Source organism: Eubalaena glacialis, chromosome 5 (assembly GCF_028564815.1).
Source record: "Eubalaena glacialis isolate mEubGla1 chromosome 5, mEubGla1.1.hap2.+ XY, whole genome shotgun sequence".
NCBI lineage: Eukaryota > Metazoa > Chordata > Mammalia > Artiodactyla > Balaenidae > Eubalaena > Eubalaena glacialis.
Window position 1 is genome coordinate 86,243,338 of NC_083720.1, and position 22,802 is coordinate 86,266,139.

Here is a 22,802-nt window from a genome sequence, read left to right on the forward strand (position 1 = left end):
TTTCTTTTTTTCCTAGATGTAAATTCTGCTTATTCTGCTTCAGTGATTATTTATCTCTTATAATAACCAAATTTGAGAGTCAAGTAAAATGAGCAATTCAGTGACCATTTTTAAGTTTTTTTATAGAGCAGTAAAAAAATAAAATCACAATTTCAAGCCTTTTATATTATACTTCAGCCTTTGCCAGGTTTCAGGGCTGTTTTGTTTTTGTTTTTAGTCTGTCACTGAAGCCCTAGGCTCATATAAGAATTTCCTAAGTTAAATAATTAGGAACAAATCTGTACTTTCATATTAACTTAAAAAAAATTTTCACATATAAAAATTTCAAAAGATTGAGTAAAAAGATCAACAAATCTTATCAATCTGTGTTTGTTTATGCTCTCTTGTTCTCAGAAGATCATTGGTATCAATTCCACCACTTCTCACATCTATGCATGCATGCACACTCATTCACTCCACAGTTTTTTGAATCAACAAAAATTAATTTACACCTAGAGAACACAAGTAACAATTTTAAATGACCCAAGGCAGCCCTATAATTCTCTAAAATGCATTTCAGCTCTTTTCTTGGCAAATTTTGACTACAAATAACAGCTCAATATAGTAGTGGAGGGATTTAGACTCCTTAATCTAGACAGAAATTATCTGGAATATTTCACTTTTTTACAAGGTAGCTCACTACTGTGTGGGAGAGTTCCTCTAAATCTGTGAAGAGAGTTCTTTGGTCTTATATTCTAGCCTATAGTTTCATAGCTATAACCCAGATATATTTAGGATTTGCATTTGTAAATAATTAATACTATCCCATTTGGACACTGATCCCCAAAATGTGCATATTTTTTACTTAATTGGTATCAATTTAGGAATATCACTTCTAATATCTGAAGTAATTCAAGCTTAAAACTATTAAGTAAACCATTTAAAATTACATGTGGTTCTGTTCTCCAATGCCACATATATCCACAATGATTATGAAAATAGAAGATCCTACTTATGTTATGGTCATTCCATGGGTCTGGGAGACAGAAAATGTGACTTCACTTTGACAGAAGTGGCATTCTACTTCCACGTATGATATGGTTTCACTCTTGATGGAACAACAAAAACAGTGACATGTTAAATGTAAAACAGCTGTTACGATCTTACAACTTCCTGCTTTAAATCAGGACCACAGTAAAAGCCTTGGAAGAGAAGTATGAATGCTTGACTTAGGGGTGATATGCTATATGCATATTTTATTTGAAAGTATCCATTGTGAAATCACTTAAGATTCTTTTTTGGGACTTAGTTTCAGTCTACTCTTCTGTTAAAGCGTAACTTGAATACTAACTATTAAAATGTACACAAATGAAAAAAAAAAAGGAATGCTGACGATAATACATATAGGTGGGACAGCACATAGGAGTGAAAGCAGGAGGGGAACACTAACCATATTAGGCTTGGATGGGCAACAGCGCACAGGGAAGAAGCCCTTCCACAGCCACAATCGCAGCAACTGAAAAGCAAACAAGAGAGCCCACGATAAGGAAGAGATCCCACTCCCTCGATATAGCTATAAAGACACTACGAATTTAGACAGGTGTCTGCTTTGCTTTTCAAAAGCAAAAAATCCTAAATGCATACAATTAATTTTCCCACAATGCTTTTCAAATTAAGAAGTATTTTATGGGTTTAAGAAATACAGAGCTGTATTAAATAGTTATTTTTATTTTACTTAAAAAGCTTATTTGGTAGGAAATAGAATGAGCCAATGTATTTGATTATCCAATTAAAACAGACATGCAAATAAAAGTGTAAGCATTTGAATATTTCCTCAGAAATTCCTGCAAAAATTATACTCAGAAGACGTTCTAAATAGCCCTGTAAATAAATGTTTTGCATAGAGCTTAAAAATTTAGGATGGAGAATAATGCCTTGCTCATTTGACCCACTGATTTCTTATAGCAGTGGCATCATTTATCACAGACTATTGAAAATGTTATGCTTACATGACTTCTCCAATCATTTATGGAAAGCTGTCAATTTAAATTTAAATTTTCAGATTTTAAAAATGCATCTCCATAATATATTTGCAGAGCTATTGTTATATTTAAAAAAACCCTATATATAATACATGCACTTTTCTGGATATTGCAAGATTCAATATTCTTTTAAATTTTCCACATATTCATAGTAAAAAATCCAGAAAATACCAAGTAAATTGTTTAATATAATGTACTTTATTGCTAGAAACCAAGTAAACTAAAGGCAGAATATAACATAGAAATTATTTAGTGCTTCAATGCATTCACTTTCCAGTATAGTTTATGAATTGCACTTAGAGTGATTTCAAGAGAACTGTGGGATGAGCTCAGTAATGGTACCACACACCAGCAGGCCAAGACTTTTATCTAAACTCTGTCTATTTTGAACTTTAATTACTTAAAATGTATCTAGTCTATTTTATATCAAATAAGGAGAAGAAAAACACAATATAAACATCCAATATATTTGGGAATGCTAACAAAGGTAGACAAATATTTCCAAATTAAATTCCAATGGATCTTTTTCAAGGAAAAATAGGCAATGTTCCATATATTTTCTTTGGAGCATTGACAATGCTTTAATGTTCCCACTACTAAGTATCTGAGAATTTGGCTGTCACTAAAATGGCAACTGTGACATTTATTTCCAGATAGACTATTTGTATTTTAAAGAATATGCCAAATAATTATTTTCACTGTAGAGATATTGAAAGTCAAAGTTACAGTATATCAAATTGTTAAAATACTTATAAGAGTAGATAAAGCATCTGTAAAAACCTTTGGCAAATCTTGATATATTTCCTTATAATTACCTTTATTTCATTAATGTCTTAATTACTGATATCTTAGATATGTTAACTTTTCTACTGCTTCTGTTTGTATCAGCACTCAGATTTGGGGTTGGTAAACTATGGCCCATTGGCCAAATCTAGCATACCACTTATTTTTGTAAGTACAGTGCTATTGGAACATGGCCACACTCGTTATTTATTGTTTATGGAGTCTTTTGTGCTGTTGCGGCAGACTTAGGTAGCTGTAACAGAGAATGTGTAGCCTGAAAAGCCTAAAACATTTACTATCTGGCACTTTAAAGAAAGTTTGCCCTCCTCTTTTTTTAGACTATTAGTTTTGTGAGATGAGGATGATTCCTTGACCTTTTTTTCCATCACAGTTTAAACATAATTAATGACACATAAGTAGTTTCACTGTAATTAGTATTACCTAATGGCACAATTATCTCAATTTACTGATAGCTATTAATATGGAAAGTTTGCATAGATGTGTTAATTTTGAATAGCACAGTTCCAACTCAATAAATAATAAATAAATAATAATAGATTGTTGACAAATGTATACAACTGTTTTTTAGCAGTTAAAAAAAGATGATGTCATCTCCTAATAAAGTACATACATCCTTCTAGTTGAGTGTGCACAGCTTATAAACACATGTAGAATTGTGCTTAGGAAAGCAAGAACTGCACTGTCATTGGCCATTACCTATAAGGATTTGTTTAATGCTTATCAGTGTTCGAAGACTCAAAAAATACACTAATGATTCCAAAAATAATAACATTTTATTCAGTCCTTTTTATTTGAAAAAATATAGTAAGGCTTTTGTCTTACAAATTTGTACATATACACGCACATACACACACACACAATTCACTATAACACCAAATCTACAAATTTTAGTCCTGAAGAATTTAACTCACCTTACCTATCATTAGATTTCAAATTTATAGTTTTTAAAAAGTTTAGTCAAAAAATCTGAAATCTTGTAAAATCAAACACTCCTACTTTTTCTGAGTCATTGTTTTAGATTTGGTACTGATGCTTTCTTTGACTTGTTTTAAGATGGCATAAATAAATACCCTGGGTAACTTAGTTAACTTCTTTGTGTTTCAGTTGACAGCCATAAAATAGGGATAATAATGGATTCTATCTCATAGGTTTTGTGAAAATAAAGTGAGAGAATATATGTATTCACTTAGATCAGTGTCTGGCACATCATATGCCTGGGAGAAAAGCGGTAGCTATTACTCTTAGTAATACCATAATCAAAGTGATAGAATAGATTCTCATTATTTCAGAGAAATTTATTTTTTTCATGATCCATGTAATATTACCATACTAAGTATTTCCATTTATAACATAACTAAATATCTAATTACCTTCAGACCAATTCATATAAATATAGATGGCCAATGTAAGTTAAAAAAATCATTTCCACAAAATACATTTTCTTGGGGTTTCGTGATCAGAGCATACCGTGCATCAATATGTCATTGAGAAAATTAAAACTGAAGCTCCTTTTCTGTGAATGTCTGAAGTGGAATAGTAATCCCCCAAATTACTCTTTTTAAATTAACTCCAAGGATGCTGTCACAATAACACTTAGACACCAGATGGTATAAAGAACATGTTCTTTCCTTAATCAATAAATACTCAAAGTACAGGTTGAAAATGCTTACAAGCCTCAGAGATAATTTAGAAATAGAAACCAAAATGTGCTAGAAATAGCAGCCAATCTAATTTATGTGAGCTATGGTTCAACAAAGTCCATCTGCATTCCCATAACATTTTAGCACCTGGAAGCCTGTAAGTGACTGCATGCAGCTATAACAAGATTGTTATTATCAAAGTTTAAAATAGTTTAGCCCTTCTGGACTTAATATCAAAACTGTAGATCTTTGTTTTAACAGATATTTTGATTTGTCCTTCCAAAGATTAAAATGTGATAACAGAATATTTCCAGACCCAAAGAAGATTCAAATGAAATTACTTTAGCCAGGTCTTACACAGAATTGATCAATACATGTACCAAGTGTGTCAATGTAAGTAAGATAACCTCCCTTCTACCCAAGAAAGGTGATTGTAACTCTAGGGAAGGAATTCTCAAATATACTAGATCAGAGAAGTAAGACTACAGGCTGTGGATAAATGATGACTTAAATTCTTAAACAGAGATCATACAAGTGAATAAGAAAAACACTAAGATCCCAAAAGATAAATGAGAGAGGCAGAAAGAGTAATTCCGAAAAAGAAGTATTTTAATTAAATAGAAAGTATTTTCATTTTACTGGTTAAAAAAAAGAAGAAAATGAAAAGTTTACATAATTTACCCATTTTAAATAAAACAATGACAACAACAAAATTGGTGGTACTTAGTGCTGGAGAAAAGACTGTAGTTTGTGCCCTCAAAGGTCACAGTGAAAAGTACCACTGGTACTTTAGAAAACAATCCTTCAAAACTTATTAAGAGTGATAAAAATGCCCTTACCTTTTGACATCATTGGGTAGCAAAACAGTTAAGATCATGGAGTTTGTAGTCAAATTAAGAGCAGTCCTGGATGTATCCACTACTAAATGTATAGCTTTTGGTAAACTTGTTATTGACGTAAATGAGATAAATAGTAGAAATTATATTACATAGGGTTGCTTTGAAGAATGAGTTTGATTATAAATGTAAAGCTTTCTGCACTGTCCTGGGCTCACAGTCGGCACTTAAAAAGTTTTTTTAACTGGTATTATTATAATAACATGGACTTATGGCAAAAAGTAAGGTGTAGATAATATGCAGGAGGCTGGCTACAGATTTTAAAGGAACCAATGACCAACAAATATTTTGCAGTTAATAAAATCTATTTGTGGAGTCTATGATGCAACGAAATTAATATGGTGTAATATTAAATTTTTTAAACTTTAGGTAAAAATTAGTGTGCAGAGAAACAAAATGATGGCAAAAAGTATATAAAATCTTTAAGAGCTACTGCGTTGGTGTGTTTCATGAATTTGCATTTTTATGAGACAATTTTAGTTTCCCTGATTTCAAAAATTTTTGTGGTTATTTCACTTTGTAATTTTAAGAAAAACAAAGAATTCAAATAATTCCAATTATGTTGCTGATCACAATATACTGTCATTTACACTGTATCAGTTTTAAAAATGCTAAAAATGGGGCTTCCCTGGTGGCGCAGTGGTTGAGAATCTGCCTGCCAATGCAGGGGACATGGGTTCGAGCCCTGGTCTGGGAAGATCCCACGTGCCGCGGAGCAACTGGGCCCATGAGCCACAATTACTGAGCCTGCGCGTCTGGAGCCTGTGCTCCGCAACAAGAGAGGCCGCGATAGTGAGAGGCCCACGCACCGCGATGAAGAGTGGCCCCTGCTCGCCGCAACTAGAGAAAGCCCTCGCACAGAAATGAAGACCCAACACAGCCAAAAATAAATAAATAAATTAATTAATTAAAAAAGAAATGCTAAAAATAATTTAAACATGTTACAAATATTTACAGCAAAAGAAGCTTAGGTTATTGTTCAGTGGTAATTAGCACTGACAGTGTTGTTTTATACATTTGTTAAAAATATCTCATAATGCGATACCTTTTGCATCTGTGTCTTTATTCTTACTCTTCTTAGATTTATTACTGATTTCCTGATGAAGCTAGGCTAAAACTGAAAATATCTTTTGCAAAAACTAGGAAGGAGATAAAAAACATAATGATAACACATATGGTTCCCAAACTCTACGCCTCAGTCCCCATACTTCTGACAAAAAGGCATAAAATTATTCCACCCTCCAAGAGGAGGTAATGTAAAATGGTTGGAAAGAGGTTTGTTTTCAATTTTGCTTTTGTTTTAGTGTGTTTTTGAGTAACTCTGAGGGGAATCCCACATCTACAACACATGCATAAATTTATATGTGCAATCCAATCACTATTCCCAAGTCATAGTCTAGGCAAATTGGAATAGGATATAGTTATACACAGTAATTTTAAAATCTTTTCCAGTTATCTGCTTCCTTCCTATAAAGAGCTTCTTACCCCTCACCAATGATTATAGTTGTCTCCCTATTACCCTCTAGGACCACTTATCAAAAACTGTCCTATCTGAGCCCTAGTCCCTGGTAGGTGAGTTTTGAAATATCAACGGATCTTAGTCTTACCTAATCAAGTTCCAATCCTGGCATACTCATATCTTGCTGTGAAATAATAAGAAATATATATATTGGTCTCTGCTCCCAGTTCCTGACACAGAAATCCTAAAACCCTTGTTAAATAGGGGTACTATGAGAATCTTTTGTTCTAACTTCCAGTTCCTGACGCAGAGCTCCTAAAATGCTTGTAATTTCCTAAGTTACAGAAGCACTAGGAGCATCTCTTGTTCTAATATTTGGTCTTTGACTCTGGATCCTGACACAAAGCTCCAAAATCTCTTGCAATTTCCTGGGTGATAGGAGTGTCTTTTGTTCTAATTAGGTGACCCTTGGTGGGTTCATTGCCAGAAAGTCCAAGTCATGATTAGAAACTTGGAATTTTCAGCCTTACCTCTCATTCTCCAGAGAGGGGAGAAGGGCTGGAAATGGAGTTAATGATTCATTATGCCTACATGATGAAGCCTCCATAAAAATCCCTAAAATACATCCATGTGCTGGAAGCGTGGCACACCTCAACTCCACAGGATAGAAGCTCCTGTATTTGGGACCCATATAGACCTGGTCCTCCATCTTTCTGTCTATCTGTATCCTTTATCAAATCTTTTATTATATAATCAACTGGTAGTTGTAAGTAGGTGTTTCCCAGAGTTCTGTGAGCTGTTTTAACAAATAATCAAATCCAAGGAGGGGGATCATGGGAACCTTTGATCTGTAGCCAAGTCAGAGAGAAGGTGTGGGTAACCTGGGGACCTACTAGTTGTGACTTGCATCTGAAGTAAGGGACAGTCTGGGACTGAGCCCTTAACCTGTAGGGTCTGTGCTAACTCTATTTAGTGTCAAACTGAATTACAGGACACCCACATGATTTCACAGGGAATTGCTTGGTGTGGAAAATATAACCCCAGACATCTAGTATCAGAAGTCTTGTGATTGTGGTAGCAGTGTGAAAGTAAAGGCACACAACAGGACTTTGCTTTTCCAACACACTTGCTTTCTCCTTCTGTTACCTGTTTCAAGCCTGAATAGTCCTATTGTAATATTCATCCTAAAAGTAAGAATCCTGGGACTCGGAGACAGGGAACCGCTTTTGCAAGGTGGCACTCATAACAAGTTGTGGAGGTAAGATGTGGGCACTGGTTACTGCATTGTAGTGTACTGGAAGCACAATTTCTTCTTCCGTGTCTTCCAGATCCTTTCATTTCTACCTCTCCCCCATGCTCAGCTCCCCCCTCCCTCTGTTGAAAATTTAAATACATTTGCATGGGGAACCCTGTTATGAACATTTCTTTCTTCCTTCACTAATAGCTAGTTACCAGGTTTAAAAAGTCTGATAAATTTATTCACAATAAATTACATACAACAACTAAATTGCCTTTATCTGAGTCTAGCCCTTATTGTAGCAAAATATACCACATTTTGTTTTAAAGTATTAAAACGTGCGTGCCGTAAAAATACTCAATGATCCAAATTCTACTACATTATTCAAATGCATGTATAAAATAGAGATTAGATCATATAAGTGGCTGAGGTAAACTAAACAAATCATACATATTCACAGATTTCTAAAATAAAAACTAACCCCCAAATTCTACAAATCTAAGTGTTCTATGTGCAGTCATCCTTTTTTCTTAAGGACAAAGTCACAAAAACAAACAAACAAACAAATTCACTTCAACTTACTCTGAAGACAACTATTAAGACCTAGGAATATCAAACTACGTGAAAGTGATACTGACCAGGACCCTGTGGGGCTCCTGGGCACAAAAGCCTTTCTGTGTCCCCCATTTCTTCATTATAAGAAACAGGCTTTATTCAGCCTCCATGACCTTCCCTGAGTTCCAAAGGGCAGGTTCAGATATTGATAGATGCTAATTAGGGAAGGGGAGGGGATGCGGAGACAAGTGAGGAACAGTCAAGAAACAGTAGTGCAGCCTTGGAGCAAAGTCCTGGTTCCCCTTCAAGGGATATATATAACAATATCTTTGAGCTGTTTTGCAGATACTGAAGCCCCCGCCAGGTGGGAGAAGTTAACTGTAAGCTGCCCACAAGCGTGTAGCCCCCAGACCAGCTGGAACCTGAAGGATGATGATGCTAGCTCCCACGGCTCCCACCACCAACCAATTGGTTACCTCACCACCAACCAATCAGAAGAATGTCCACCAGCTGATCACACCCTCTTGGAACCATTACTGTAAAACTCCTCACTACCCGCTCAAGGTCAGGACACACGGTTTTGAGGGCATTAGCCTGCTGTGGCCCCCTTTGCCTGGCAAAGCAATAAAGCTATTCTTTGCTACTTCACCCAAAACTCTTTCTCTGAGATTTAATGAGGTGTTGGGGTACAGAGGCCAGATTCGGCTTCAAAAGCAAAAAGAAAACTTGTGGCAAGTTATCTTAGACTACTCTTCAGTTGGTTTATTTCCCAAGCTATACTTTAATGATGATTCACTGTACTTCTTTTAATCATTCTAATGGGCCAGAGAGATCATTATAAAACAAGCTCTTCTTTCATGAATGCCACAGGTACAAGGACTGATGCAACTAGCAAACGTTATTGAACATGTTAGATTCAGTTTACTTATGCCAGTATATATTTGGGAACGCAAAATGAATTTCACCAAGTACTAACCACCTTTTATAAGCTTTTTTGCTATAGTAAACACAATCATTCTCATTATCTGCAAACATTTACTAAGAATTGATGTGCTATGCTTTAAGAATAAGAAATTATATATAAAAAATGCTTTCTACTCACATTATATAATGATTCTAAACCTGGCTACAGACTAGAGTCAACTGGGGAGTTTTGGAAAAAAAACAAAAAAACCCCACAATGCCCAGGCCTCAGCCCAGAACAATAAAATTAGAACACCTTGCCTTTGGGACACAAGCATTATTATTTTCCAAAAGCTGTTAGTTGATTTTCTCCATGTTGACAACCACTGATCCAATAGGTACTCAATAAACACTTGTTGTATTGAATGATGTGTCTTATAATAGTCTTAAGGGAATTTACTTAATGAATACAAAGGAAAAGGTTTGTAATTAGCATATTAATGGTCTGCATGTTAATAAAAACTTTTAAAGTGCCAGAAGGTGCTTTAAAACAATTTGTTCTCTGGTAAGTACTTTAAATAATTCTCCTGCAATTTGTTTACAGTGTTAATTTACATTATCTACAATCGAAGATTGGTTTGTTAAGTAACTGTAAATTTCATCCTAGCCTCTATCTTTTTAAATCACAATTTTTTCCCCCATAACATTTAACTTTACAGGTTTCTTTCAATTGCAAGTTCTATGATTAATGACAGATTTTTGTACTTCTGTATTTTAATACTAGCTACTTGGATTATCTAGGAGTCATAATATCTCAAATAAAATAACAAAACAGTAAAACTATTCTTTATTCAGTGTCCTCATTTTGCCCTTCTGAGCTACTGGACCACAGACTTAAATTTTCGTGAAAGCAAAGCTCAGTTTTCTTGAGGCTTTTCTGCAGAAAGCCTTCAAGAAGTGGTGAATATTTTGATGTAAAAGATTTTCTCTTTGAACTGTTCCTGGGCTAGAGTAAACCAGAACTATGTATACATATCTTTAATTATATATATGTATTATATATATATTTATTTATTATATTTATATATGAGAACTCATGCCATTAATGAGGCAGGCAGGAAGGAAGATGAGGCTGGGGAGGGGCTCAGGCAGAGTTTGTGGTAGGCCTTGTAGACTGGTCTAAAGAGTCGCAGGAACCTGGACACTCCATTCGCATTCATGTTTACATGCCTTACCCATCACACACACTCTCTTGTAAAATTTCTCTTCATCCTCCAGGTCCAGCTCAAATTTACAATTTCTGTAATAATACTTCTGTAGCCCTTAAGGTAAAGATACCCATATCCTCCATTCTATTATTGCACAAATTTGTTAAAAATACAACACTAATTGTGTTATGTTGAAATTATCTAATTGCATGACTGTGTCACGATTAAACTACCCACACATGCTATGAAAGCAAGAAGCATATCAAAGAATCATATTTTATCAAAAAAGCAAATTCTGTAGGTCACCAAGGTCAGAAAAATCTAGTGAGCCCATAACAAAAGAGGTTACATGATCCATTAAGTACTTTTGCTAAAAGCTGCCCAGTGTGATATTTTGGATGGGAAAATCAAATTGTTTTACCTTTTTCATACATTTCACCATTTAATTTTTAAAATATTATTCAAATTTATGTAACTGAATGTCAGTACTATATTACTTTACACATGTGTACATATGTGTATTTGTACATAGATATTTATATATACATGTACCTATATATATATATAAATTCAAATATATATAAGTATACTTTAGATATGGCCAATAGAACACGAGTGCTTTTAAAAATTATTTGGTCTACATACTCTTGTCAAGTATACATGATGTTTTAGATTAAACCTTCTGAAAATTCAACTTTCTCTTCAAGTAGCAAATAGGAAATAGAACAATGTAGGTATTATATAGGTAAGGCAGATTGCAAATTTTCAAACTGATATCTAACTCAAAAACTGGCAAATAGGCAGGTAAAAGAATAAGCTTAAGAACCACTAAAAATGCAAAAAAATATTTTTTCACCTCCATCTCAATCTCATTCCACACCCCCACTCCTTTTTCTTTTCCCTTATCTCCCACTTTCCTTCTCTGGCACTGTAAAGACATATCGTTTCTTGAGTTATTTGATAAATCAAAATCCTTCTCAAACAATTTCAATCCTCCAACTTCAAAATTATATTGTGTCTTTCATAAACCAGTAAGATTCAAGGTGATGCTGATTTGAACTAGTTAATTAGCTGATCACATAGTAAAAGGAATTCACTGTATATTCATGTCTGTAATCCTTACGATTTTTTTCTCCTCTTTAGTTTTTAAAAAATTTTTGAACATTAAGCTTATAAAAAGCCTTGCAGAAGATGGTGGGGGGGGGATAAGACGCGGAGTCAGCGTCTCCCCACAACTAGGGCTCCTGCCTGCCGCTGGTGGGGGACTCTGACGCCCAAGGAGACGGGAGGAACCCCAAAGTGAATCGGTAGGATGTAGGAGGACTAAGGGGGTAGGAGAAGTGGAGGCCAGACAGGATCAGTGCCCCTGAGGCCAGGGAGATCAGGAGAGTCAGGTGGGAGGGGCCCTCCAGGAGGAGCGGGAGAGGAGGGGAGGGCGATTGCCCTGCCCCCGTGGGTACCGGGAGCCTGCTGAGCTCCCAGGCTGATCCCCTGCCCTCCAAAGCCCCCTCCAGGTCTCCTGGGTCCTTGGGGGCATAGGAGGGAAGCCTGGTAGATCAGGAGAGGCAGGGGGGAGGGGCACTCCGGGAGGAGCGGGAGAGGAGGGCGTTTGCCCCGCCCACTCGAGCCCAGGAAGCCTGCAGGGCTCCCAGGTGAGGTCCCCTGCCCTCTGAGACCAGGGGTGGGGGGCACGCCTGGGCCCCTTCTGATCCTTGAGCCTAAGCTCCACCCCCCACGGCCCCCAGGGCCTTTTCCAGCCCTGTGGGTCCTGAGCATTGGCAATGCCCACCACCCAAACCTCGCCCTTACTTAGGCCCTGCCGTCCACAGCAAGACCTTTTCCCATTTTCTTTTTTTAAATTTTCCCTCCTCCTCTTTTTTACTATTGTGGTACTGATGTACCATCTGGTTGTTGATTCATCTATATATTTATTTTTATATTCTTCCTAACATATCTGTTAGTTTCCTAGTCTAATTTTTTATTTTTTGAATTTTATTTTATTTATTTTTTATACAGGAGGTTCTTATTAGTTATCTATTATATATATATTAGTGTATATATGTCAATCCCAATCTCCCAATCATCCCACCATGACCACCCCCCTCGCCACTTTCCTCCCCTTGGTGTCCATATGTATGTTCTCTACACCTGTGTCTCTATTTCTGCCCTGCAAACTGGTTCATCTGTACCATTTTTCTAGGTTCCACATATATGCGTTAATATACAATATTTGTTTTTCTCTTTCTGACTTACTTCACTCTGTATGACAGACTCTAGGTCCATCCACATCTCTACAAATGACCCAAATTTGTTCCTTTTTTATAGCTGAGTAATAGTCCATCGTATATTGTACCACATCTTCTTTACCTATTCATCTGTCGATGAGCATGTAGATTGCTTCCATGACTTGGCTATTATAAATAATGCTTCAAAATATATCGGGGGGCATGTCTCTTTTTGAATTATGGTTTTCCCTGGGTATATGCCCAGTAGTGGGATTGCTGGGTCACATGGTAATTCTATTTTTAGTTTTTTAAGGAACCTCCATACTATTATCCATAGTGGCTGTATCAATTTAAATTCCCACCAACAGTACAAGAGAGTTCCTTTTTCTCCACACCCTCTCCAGCATTTGTTGTTTGTAGATTTTTCTGATGATGCCCATTCTAACTGGTGTGAGGTGATAACTCATTGTAGTTTTGATTTGCATTACTCTAATAATTAGTGATGTTGAGCAGCTTTTCATGTGCTTCTTGGCCCTCTGTATGTCTTCTTCGGAGAAATGTCCATTTAGGTCTTCTGCCCATTTTTGGATTGGGTTGTTTGTTTTTTTAATATTGAGCTGCCTGAGCTGTTTATATATTTTGGAGATTAATCCTTTGACAATATGGTACTGGCACAAAAACAGAAATATAGATCAATGATACAGGATAGAATGCCCAGAGATAAACCCATGCACATATGGGCACCTAATTTATGACAAAGGAGGCAAGAACATAAATGGAGAAAAGACAGCCTCTTCAGTAAGTGGTGCTGGGAAAACTGGACAGCTACAAGTAAAATAATGAAATTAGAAAACTCCCTAATACCATACACAAAAATAAACTCCAAATGGATTAAAGACTTAAATGTAAGATCAGACACTATAAAACTCTTAGAAGAAAACATAGGAAAAACCCTCTTTGACATAAGCCACAGCAAGATCTTTTTTGACCCACCTCTTAGAGTAACGGAAATAAAAACAAAAATAAACAAATGGGACCTAATGAAACTTAAAAGCTTTTGCACAGCAAAGGAAACTATAAACAAGACAAAAAGACCACCGTCAGAATGGGAGAAAATATTTGCAAATGAAATGACAGACAAAGGCTTAATCTCCAAAATATACAAACAGCTCATGGAGCTCAATATCAAAAAAACAAACAATCCAGTTAAAAAATGAGTGGTAGACCTAAATAGACATTTCACCAAGGAAGACATACAGATGGCCAAGAGGCACATGAAAAGATGCTCAACATCACTAATTATTAGAAAAATGCAAATCAAAACTAAAATGAGGTATCACCTCATGCTGGTCAGAATGGCCATTATCAAAAAATCTACATACAGTAAATGCTGGAGAGGGTATGGTGAAAAAGGAACCCTCCTGCCCTGTTGGTGGGAATGTAAATTGATACAACCACTCTGGAAAACAGAATGGAGGTTCCTTAAAAAACTAAAAATAGAACTACCATATGACCCAGCCATCCCACCTCTGGGCATATACCCTGAGAAAACCATAATTCAAAAAGAGACATGTACCATAATGTTCATTGTGGCACTATTTACAATAGTCAGGACATGGAACCCACCTAAATGTCCATCGACAGATGAATGGATAAAGAATATGTGGCACATATATACAATGGAATATTAGCCATAAAAAGAAACTAAATTGAGCTATTTGTAGTGAGGTGGATGGACCTAGACTTTGTCATACAGAGTGAAGTAAGTCAGAAAGAGAAAAACAAATATCACATGCTAACGCATATATATGGAATCTAAAAAAAAAAAAAAAATTGGTACTGATGATCCTAGTTGCAGGGCAGGAATAAAGTGGTAGACATAGGAAATGGACTTGAGGATATGGGGTGGGAGGGCGAAGCTGAGCCGAAGTGAGAGTAGCATCGACATATATACACTACCGAATGCAAAATAGATAGCTTGTGGGAAGCAGCAGCATAGCACAGGGAGATTGGCTCGGTGCTTTGCAGTGACCTACAGTGGTGGGATAGAGAGGATGGGAGGGAGGCTCAAGAGGGAGGGGATATGGGGACATGTGTTTGCATATGGTTGATTTGCTTTGCTGTGCACCAGAGACTAACACAGTATTGTGAAGCAATTATACTCCAATAAAGATCTATTAAAAAAAAAAAAAAAAGGCTTGCACTACTATTTACTGAAATGTATGAAGTGAGAGAATGAATATACAAATAGACAATGATCAGACCAAGTACAAAAATAGAACTCTGACCCCACATCTGCAGCAACCAGTCCAGGAAGCCAAACTACACAACCTCTGTAGTAATTGTCTCAAATGGTCAGAACTTTATCAATAAATGTCAGTTTCCCTAATTTTTGTCTGTACTTCCAACTTAGGACCAACTAGAGGAAGCCTAATCAATCACATAGGATGCCCCACTTCTGGTTAGCCCACCTCCAACTACCCCAGGCCAATAACCTCCAATCAGGGCATACCTGAAGCCTTCCTTTTTTTCATTATAAAGCTTTTACACTCCTCTGCCTGCCTTTGGGTCTCTGCCAAATTCAGGTGATGGTGGCTGATTCCCTTGCTATAGCAAGCTCTTAATAAATAGCCTTTGCTTGTTTTAATTTGGGTGTTTTTTTGTTTATTTCCACAGAAGAGATCATCTTTACTAGTTCAATAAAGGGAAATTACATAGATTCATTTTTGCAATCAACCACTATCTTTGTTCTGTTCTGGCACAATAATAGTGTTAATATACAAAATACTGAATTATGTGTTTCTCCTGCAGTATGACACCTCCACCGAGCAAACCTCAATTTCCTCCATTTCTAGAAGCTGAAAGTGACTACAAGCTCCTTCCTCTGAACTTCTCCTTCCCAGTCATTTCACAGCTGAATCAGTCTATCTGCAATGCTTCTTTGAGAGGAGCATACGACTGTCATGACTAACTTGATTGTGCTTATCTATTCTTATCTATTTTAGGTTTTAATTTATTTTGAGAGAAGTAGAAAGGAAAAAGCAGGAGAAAATAAAGTTGCAAAAAAAGTGATGCTAATTTTGCCAGCTTAAAAAAAAATAGAATATTTACACATAGTTCTGATAGTAACATTTGTTTCAAACATTCCTTTGTCTTAATGAAAGTGTAATATTAATTAAAAATATGAGTGGGTCAAAAAAAGGGAAGAGATTATTCAAAGAAATTAGCCAAATATTTAAGTTCCGATTTATTTAGCTCCCTCCATTGTGGTTGTTAAATATTTTTCCAAAGTTGAATCACATCTATCAGCATTAAACTTATAAAGTAGAGAAACCAGGACTAATGTTTTAATTTAATTACATAACTCACAAAAAATTAAAGTAACTGGGGAAGTACACTGAAATTATTAAAACACAAGGAATGTGTGTATTTTGTGATAAGCAAATTATGAGAATTGAATTAATTATGAGAATGATTTAAAAGAAAGCTAAAAGTTCATTTTCACATCGAACTATTCAAATTCCATGTAAATATATTTTGTTTTCTATTAGTATTGGTCAGGAGTACCAAAATCATATATTATGGTAGTTGTGTTTAAAATTAAATACAAGGGTGATAAATGTTAACTATTTTAATACATTATGCACATATTCAATATATAACATAACAGTGGTTAATTATGATTACAATTGCTTTATATGCATGCAATGGTGTATACATGTACATGTGTGTGTGTATATACACACGCAAAAGTACTTATGTCAAATATTTATAATTGTGACCATATGTGATTTCCCAATATGAATTTGCCTGAACAAACATTGAAAAATATGGTTAAATTATAATACTTAAACTGATATGATCCTGGTATTAGCTAGAAGAATAGCTTTGATAGCCCAGAGGCAGTATAGATAAAAGAATTCCTACATAGACACTTATTTAGTATATGCTACATGTAGAGACCTATAACAGTATCAGGAGAGGGTGATAAACAGTGCTGGTACTTATATGTCTATAGAAAATATCAATTTAGAGCCCCAACCCCATAAAATTAACATTTTTTGTATCCCATGCAAAATAAATATTATTGAAAAGCAAACAAATCTTGCTACTTCTAATGATATATTTTCACTATATGAAAAGCTAAGATCCCACTAGCCTAAATGGGTGAAAAGCATGTACACCTAATTTACAAAATAGGTAATAAAATAGCTAATGACTATATACTCATTGCAAATATATTAATGATCCTATTAAATCTCAAAAATATAAAGAAATTCAATTAAAAACACAGAACTATTTTTTTCCTATTAAATTAGCAGAGATTGACTAGTTTGTGAACCACCAGGCAATTTCATTCACTGTTGGGGGGAATAGTAATTGGTACTATGATTTAGGAGGGCCATTTGTCAATATGTATCAACAGCCTTTAAAATATTCATATTCATTGACCCTCACTTTGAATTATACAAACGTGTTCTAAGAACATTAGAGATAAAAAAATAGCAACCCCCTTCCCCTAAACCAACACAACAAAAGAAAACAAATGAACAAAACAAAAGGAAAAGCATACGGGAAAGTTTAGATATTAGAATATCAAAGAGGCAATAAATTTTTGCTTTTAAAATATTTCCAATTATGGAGGAAATTTTTATATTATAATGTTAATCAAAGAAAAACAGAAAACAAAACTATAAATTTTGAACTCAAATATATATACAAAATATTTTAAATATATATGGCAAAATATTAATATTGATTACCTCTGGTAGATATTTATGACTCATTTTCTTTCTACATTTTGTCTTGAATGTTCTATGTAATTTTTATCATAAAATTTAAATATGCATACATAAATGAAATAGCAGCTAGTAAGAAATTAGGACAATCACTGTAACCGTGCCAACTATGTAACATGCCATGTAAAAAATCAACCGAAAGGTATAGGCAAGGCAGACAGCAAGAGGTCTTGATAAAGTCAAAACATCAGGATGTTTATCTAAGGAAATGGCCACTAATCTAACCCCTGGAGATATTTTAGGATATAGCTGAAATAGTTTAGCAAGTTGAATATTTGAGGTCTAAGGAGACAAAATGCAGTGTGTGGAAAGATAGAAGCAGGATTGATAGTGAGTTTCACTTTAGGACATATTGTACTGAGGTGACCCCCCAGTAGACTTCCAAGCTAGGTTATTTAAGAGTCCTCTTAGAGTGAGGGGGGTTTCAAAGAGTTGGAGACGCAAGAGCAAGATCCAGTCACCCTGGCTTTGGGGAAATGATAAGAACCAATAGGCCAAACTGCACCGGCTCCAACCAGATATTTGAGATGTACAGAAGGACTTCCTATTTCCATTTCCTGCATGAAGATTTAGAAGCCTCAGGGCTTGGGTAGAAAGATACTGGGTGGTAAAATAGACATCAACTTGGAATTCAAAATAGCTATTTCCCTTTTGGGGCTGGTAAGCGACAGTACACACTAGCACAGGTTTGGAATGATTAATTATAAATCTTTAGGACTCCAGGAAAGGCCCAGTTTGTCCTGTCCCTTTACATTCCAAATGACTAGAGAAGAGGTGAATCTAGCAGAGCATCATAAATACATTTGAAACAGCTAGAATAACAGGAGGTCAGAGAAAGTCAGATATCAACATCAAAATAAATCAAGAGGTCCTTATGTATTAGAAAACATACAAAGTCATGCTAATATAGAATTCTGATTCATCATATATTTGTCTCATGAAACTGTGTATATAAACAATGCTCAATATCACTTATCATGTAAATATTGAATTCATGCTGATTTGATGATAACAGATTTTACATCATCTTTGGCATGATGAGATAGAAGTTAGTCATTTGGGTAGCTAAATTTCATCTTAAAGTTTTCTGAGGAGGATTGGACCTATAGATTGACATTTTCCTGATAATTTTACTTGTAGCAAATAAAGAAAATCAGAATAATTCTACAAATTTAGTATCTACTGATTAAATACTTATGCTGAACTTAGTATCCTTAAAATGTAGCACTGTGTTGCTGGCACATATGGAGATCTCACAAACAACTTCGTCAGTGAGGATTGGTGGTAAATTCCAGTATCTCTAGGAAAAATTAATATTAACATAGAAAATATTTCACTTAATCTTATATTCTTACATATTTTAAAGATGTTTGTTCAGCTCTGCTCTGTGATTGTATGTTATGATTATCTTTTACATTCTTATGTGTACTATGTCCCCATATTTTGAAAAAGACATATCTTTGTATTAAACAGGGAAAGCATTAAGTAATCAAGGTATTAACAAGTTAAAGTATTAAATGATCAAAGTTACATGACACAAATTGAATTCCACACAGATAGATTTTTTTTTTTAATGTTGGCAAGATGTGTACATCATCAATGAATAGAATCAGTTCAAACCAATGTCTATTAAATTGGCTTCAGGAAAATCAAATGAAATAGGCATAGGAATGTGAAAGCAGCACTAGGATTTCTCAACGTCAGAAGCATGGAGGGCTCTTGGAGGTGGAGAAGCAGTGTTTGTGAGATACATGAGAACATTTGAAGCCTATGGAATATTCAGTCTGGAGGGACCCTGAAGAGGAGTTATGCAGTTGATCTAAGAAGGGCCTAAGAAAACCTAAGAAACAAAGAAGCTTTCCTCCACTAATCACCCCACAGAGGTCTCAACTTGCCAACTTGATGATATTTTGCTACTCAGGATGAAAGTGGTAGCGTGGAGAGGAAGCAAAAACAAAAACAAAAGCACCTACGATAAGCCCCCAAGCATCTGCCTTGCCTTTCAATTGACCCTGAATCAAGAGAACTCATGACCGTCACGGAGATAAGCAAACCAGTGCCAGACCACAAGAACAGGATGATAAGTCTTTATAAATAACAATTAAAAACATATAATTAAACATAAAATAATAATTAAAACTCACTAACATCATTACCCACAATACTGATGGCTCAAGAGAGTGGACAATGCCTGTAGACTATTGACAGCAAATGTGTGCCAAAGATCTGATACAGAAAAGTATGTCATTTTTCTGTGAGATTAGAAAGTCAGGGGAGTAAGAAATAAGAAAGAAGAAAGAAGCAATGGGTGAGAGATAGTAAAAGAATTTGGTAAGCAAGATAATTGGGATATAGTATGTTTTGTAGCACTATAGCTATCACAGCCATCAGACAGATCTCAAGTCAGTACTTCCACATGGTATAATAAAGAGTTCAGCTGTTTGAGTCCGAGTTGCTAATCCATTAGAGACATTTATTTCTTTCCAGATTCACGCAAGTTTAAAAAAAGAGCACAGGTCTTGAAAAATGTGGCTTTTACCTGGTGTTTAAAATCATTTGGAACATTTTATTGTTCATTTGCTTCATTTCTCAGCAATAATTACATTCCTAGACATGCCTCAGGAAATTGACTGATTTTTTGTTGAATAGATGGTCCACCTTTTGGCATAGGGCAGTGCTACTGATTTTCTCTGTAGAGCTGGTTATCAGGCTCCTATGAAAGCCTGTGCTATTGTGGGCTCTGAGAGACATGGTAAGGTTCCCAGAAACTAGCAGAGTTTTCCGCCAGAGCCCAGCGTCTACTGGCATGCCAGCATGCTCTCTCTTTCAGATGGGGATCACATTCTAAAAGAAATGGAGCTTCAGGCAAATGGAGCTTCAAAAAAAAAATGTATTCAGCTCTTGTGGTTAGGCTTTTGACCTGTCCTGTGTTTCACAGTACTTAAAATCTGAAAGTCTCCAGATTCTTTGCTAAAATAATTTTCTTCTTTGCAAAACAATGACGTTAACTTGCTTCCAGTACCATAAATAGAGTTTTTCCTTCCAAATGTTTGCCTCAATATAACTTCCTGAGAGTTGCAGTGATGTTTACATGTTTGATCTGTGAGAAGTCGCAGGTGGGATCTTCAATAATATTGAGCAATTGAGCCAGTAACCCTCTTGGGTTCAGTTTCCTAGGACGATTTATTTCTCACAGTGGGCAATTAGTTGTTGCTATGCCCCTAGTCTTTCTGGCACTACTCTGCCCTGATCCCCATTTGTATGTTATTAATAAATTATCATCTGCTCTTTAATTATCTTTGATTCAGATTCTGAAGAAAAAAGCACGTAATCATGAGAAAATAGAAGGGATAACAACTCTCAGATATTAAATCAATACACATGCCTGGATTTATTACAGTTTTATAAAGTCACATCTATTGCTAATTCATAAACCACTGAGATTTGTTTTTAATGAGTTCTTTTCTAAAATCAGCGATTGCATGTGTGATTATAAATATTTGTCTATTTATCATTATTTTAAAATAAAATAGTATTTGATTAAGATATTTTTATGTAATACTTATCCTTATCAAAACTTATCAAGTCTGAAAGTACATAATCCTAGTTGTTAAAGGTGCCAAATATATCAACTATCCATGCTGCCCATAACTTGAAAAGATTGAGAGGGAAATACAGTTACCTTGATGTACATTATCATTTATAAAAGTGAATACTGATTGATATCACCATGTGTATCACCACACTGGCATTAGGATGCCCAGATGTCAAATAAATAATATAAGCTAGTGAAGATTTCTTATCTCCTATACAATACTTCTTTGATATCATTGCATTTATTTTGCTGATGGCACAAAAATTTCCATTTTTCAGGAAGAAAGCACATTTATGGGTTAGGTATTTTATTGTGCTTATGTCAGAGTTACTAACATTTTTCATTTTCCAAACTATCAACATTAATGGGAAAAATGAGACAAAGCACTTCAAATAGAGATTGATGCTCAATTTATCTTTAATTCAATAATTTATGAGGTGTTCATTCAATTAGGTTATGTGGGAGAGCCACAGAAGTCTTTATCCTCTATATACTTACTGGAGGGCAGAAAAGAAAACATATTTACTATAATTTGTGGTTGAAAGTGTTACATTCCATGAGAAATGCTGGTATATTGTTCTGAGACTTAAGTGGAAGGGGAGAATACTTCAGCTAAAGGAACTGAGTATGTTTTTATGATAGAACAGTTGATGTGAGTTTTGACATGTGGGTGAGGTTTAAATATTGAAAGATGAAATAGAGGATATGAAAAAAGACACCACGTGAGATCTTCTTTCTTCATTCTTAGTTCATGTGCGTTGTCTGAGACTGACCCTACTTCAGGTTCAGGCACAAACTCTAACTGTACTGCCATGCAGTATAGCTTCCCCATACTCTTCTTAGTTAAGGTCTCAGTGCTACTGATTGGTTTACTCTGTGGGACTGTGTATTAGGTTCCTGTCAGAGCATGTGCCACCTGTGAGAGTGAAGGTCAAAAGCTCTAAAGTAGGGGCTGGATTCAAGATGGTGACCATTTCTGCTTCAGGAATACAATTGTCTGGTCTCCTGCTACTTTATGGACCACTTCTTCTCAGTCTCCTTTGGCTGGATCTTCCTCCTTCATTCTATCTCTCAATACATATCAGAGCCCCGGGGCTCTACCCAAATAGCTTCATTTTGATCAGTGCCTTTAAATACCATATTTGTGCCAGAGCATTCTTGAATCATGTGTCTCCAATTGCATAGCAGAGAATATTTTACCATTTGGATCTATTAAGTGCCTGTATTTTGGATTTTTTAAAAATCTCTGGAACTTTTCATCTATATGATCTACAATTATCTTTTGGATAAAACCGCTTTGAATTTGCCTTCTGTCATATGCAACCAAAGGAATCCAGGTCAAAAACACATAGTGATAATGCTGGAAAGCTAGTTCGAAGCATGTTTTCAAGAGTGTCCAACTCCAGCTTCACTCTTCCAGTCATCCAGTCATTGGACATTTATTGAGAAACTACACTAGA

The 22,802-nt window shown here is 35.5% G+C and overlaps 1 protein-coding gene across 5 annotated transcripts in view; it reads right to left on the reverse strand.

Annotated features, from left to right (window-relative positions):
- The window catches only part of EPHA5 (EPH receptor A5), a 336,719-nt gene that overhangs the window by 58,213 nt on the left and 255,704 nt on the right, over window positions 1-22,802 (reverse strand). For 3 of the 5 annotated variants that reach the window (XM_061191415.1, XM_061191414.1, XM_061191416.1), the window contains exon 9: window positions 1,430-1,495. The exons of the other annotated variants lie outside the window; for them this stretch is intronic. In XM_061191415.1, coding sequence (XP_061047398.1) covers window positions 1,430-1,495 — 66 coding nt within the window. The remainder of the gene's footprint in view (window positions 1-1,429; window positions 1,496-22,802) is intronic. 5 annotated transcript variants of the gene reach the window in all.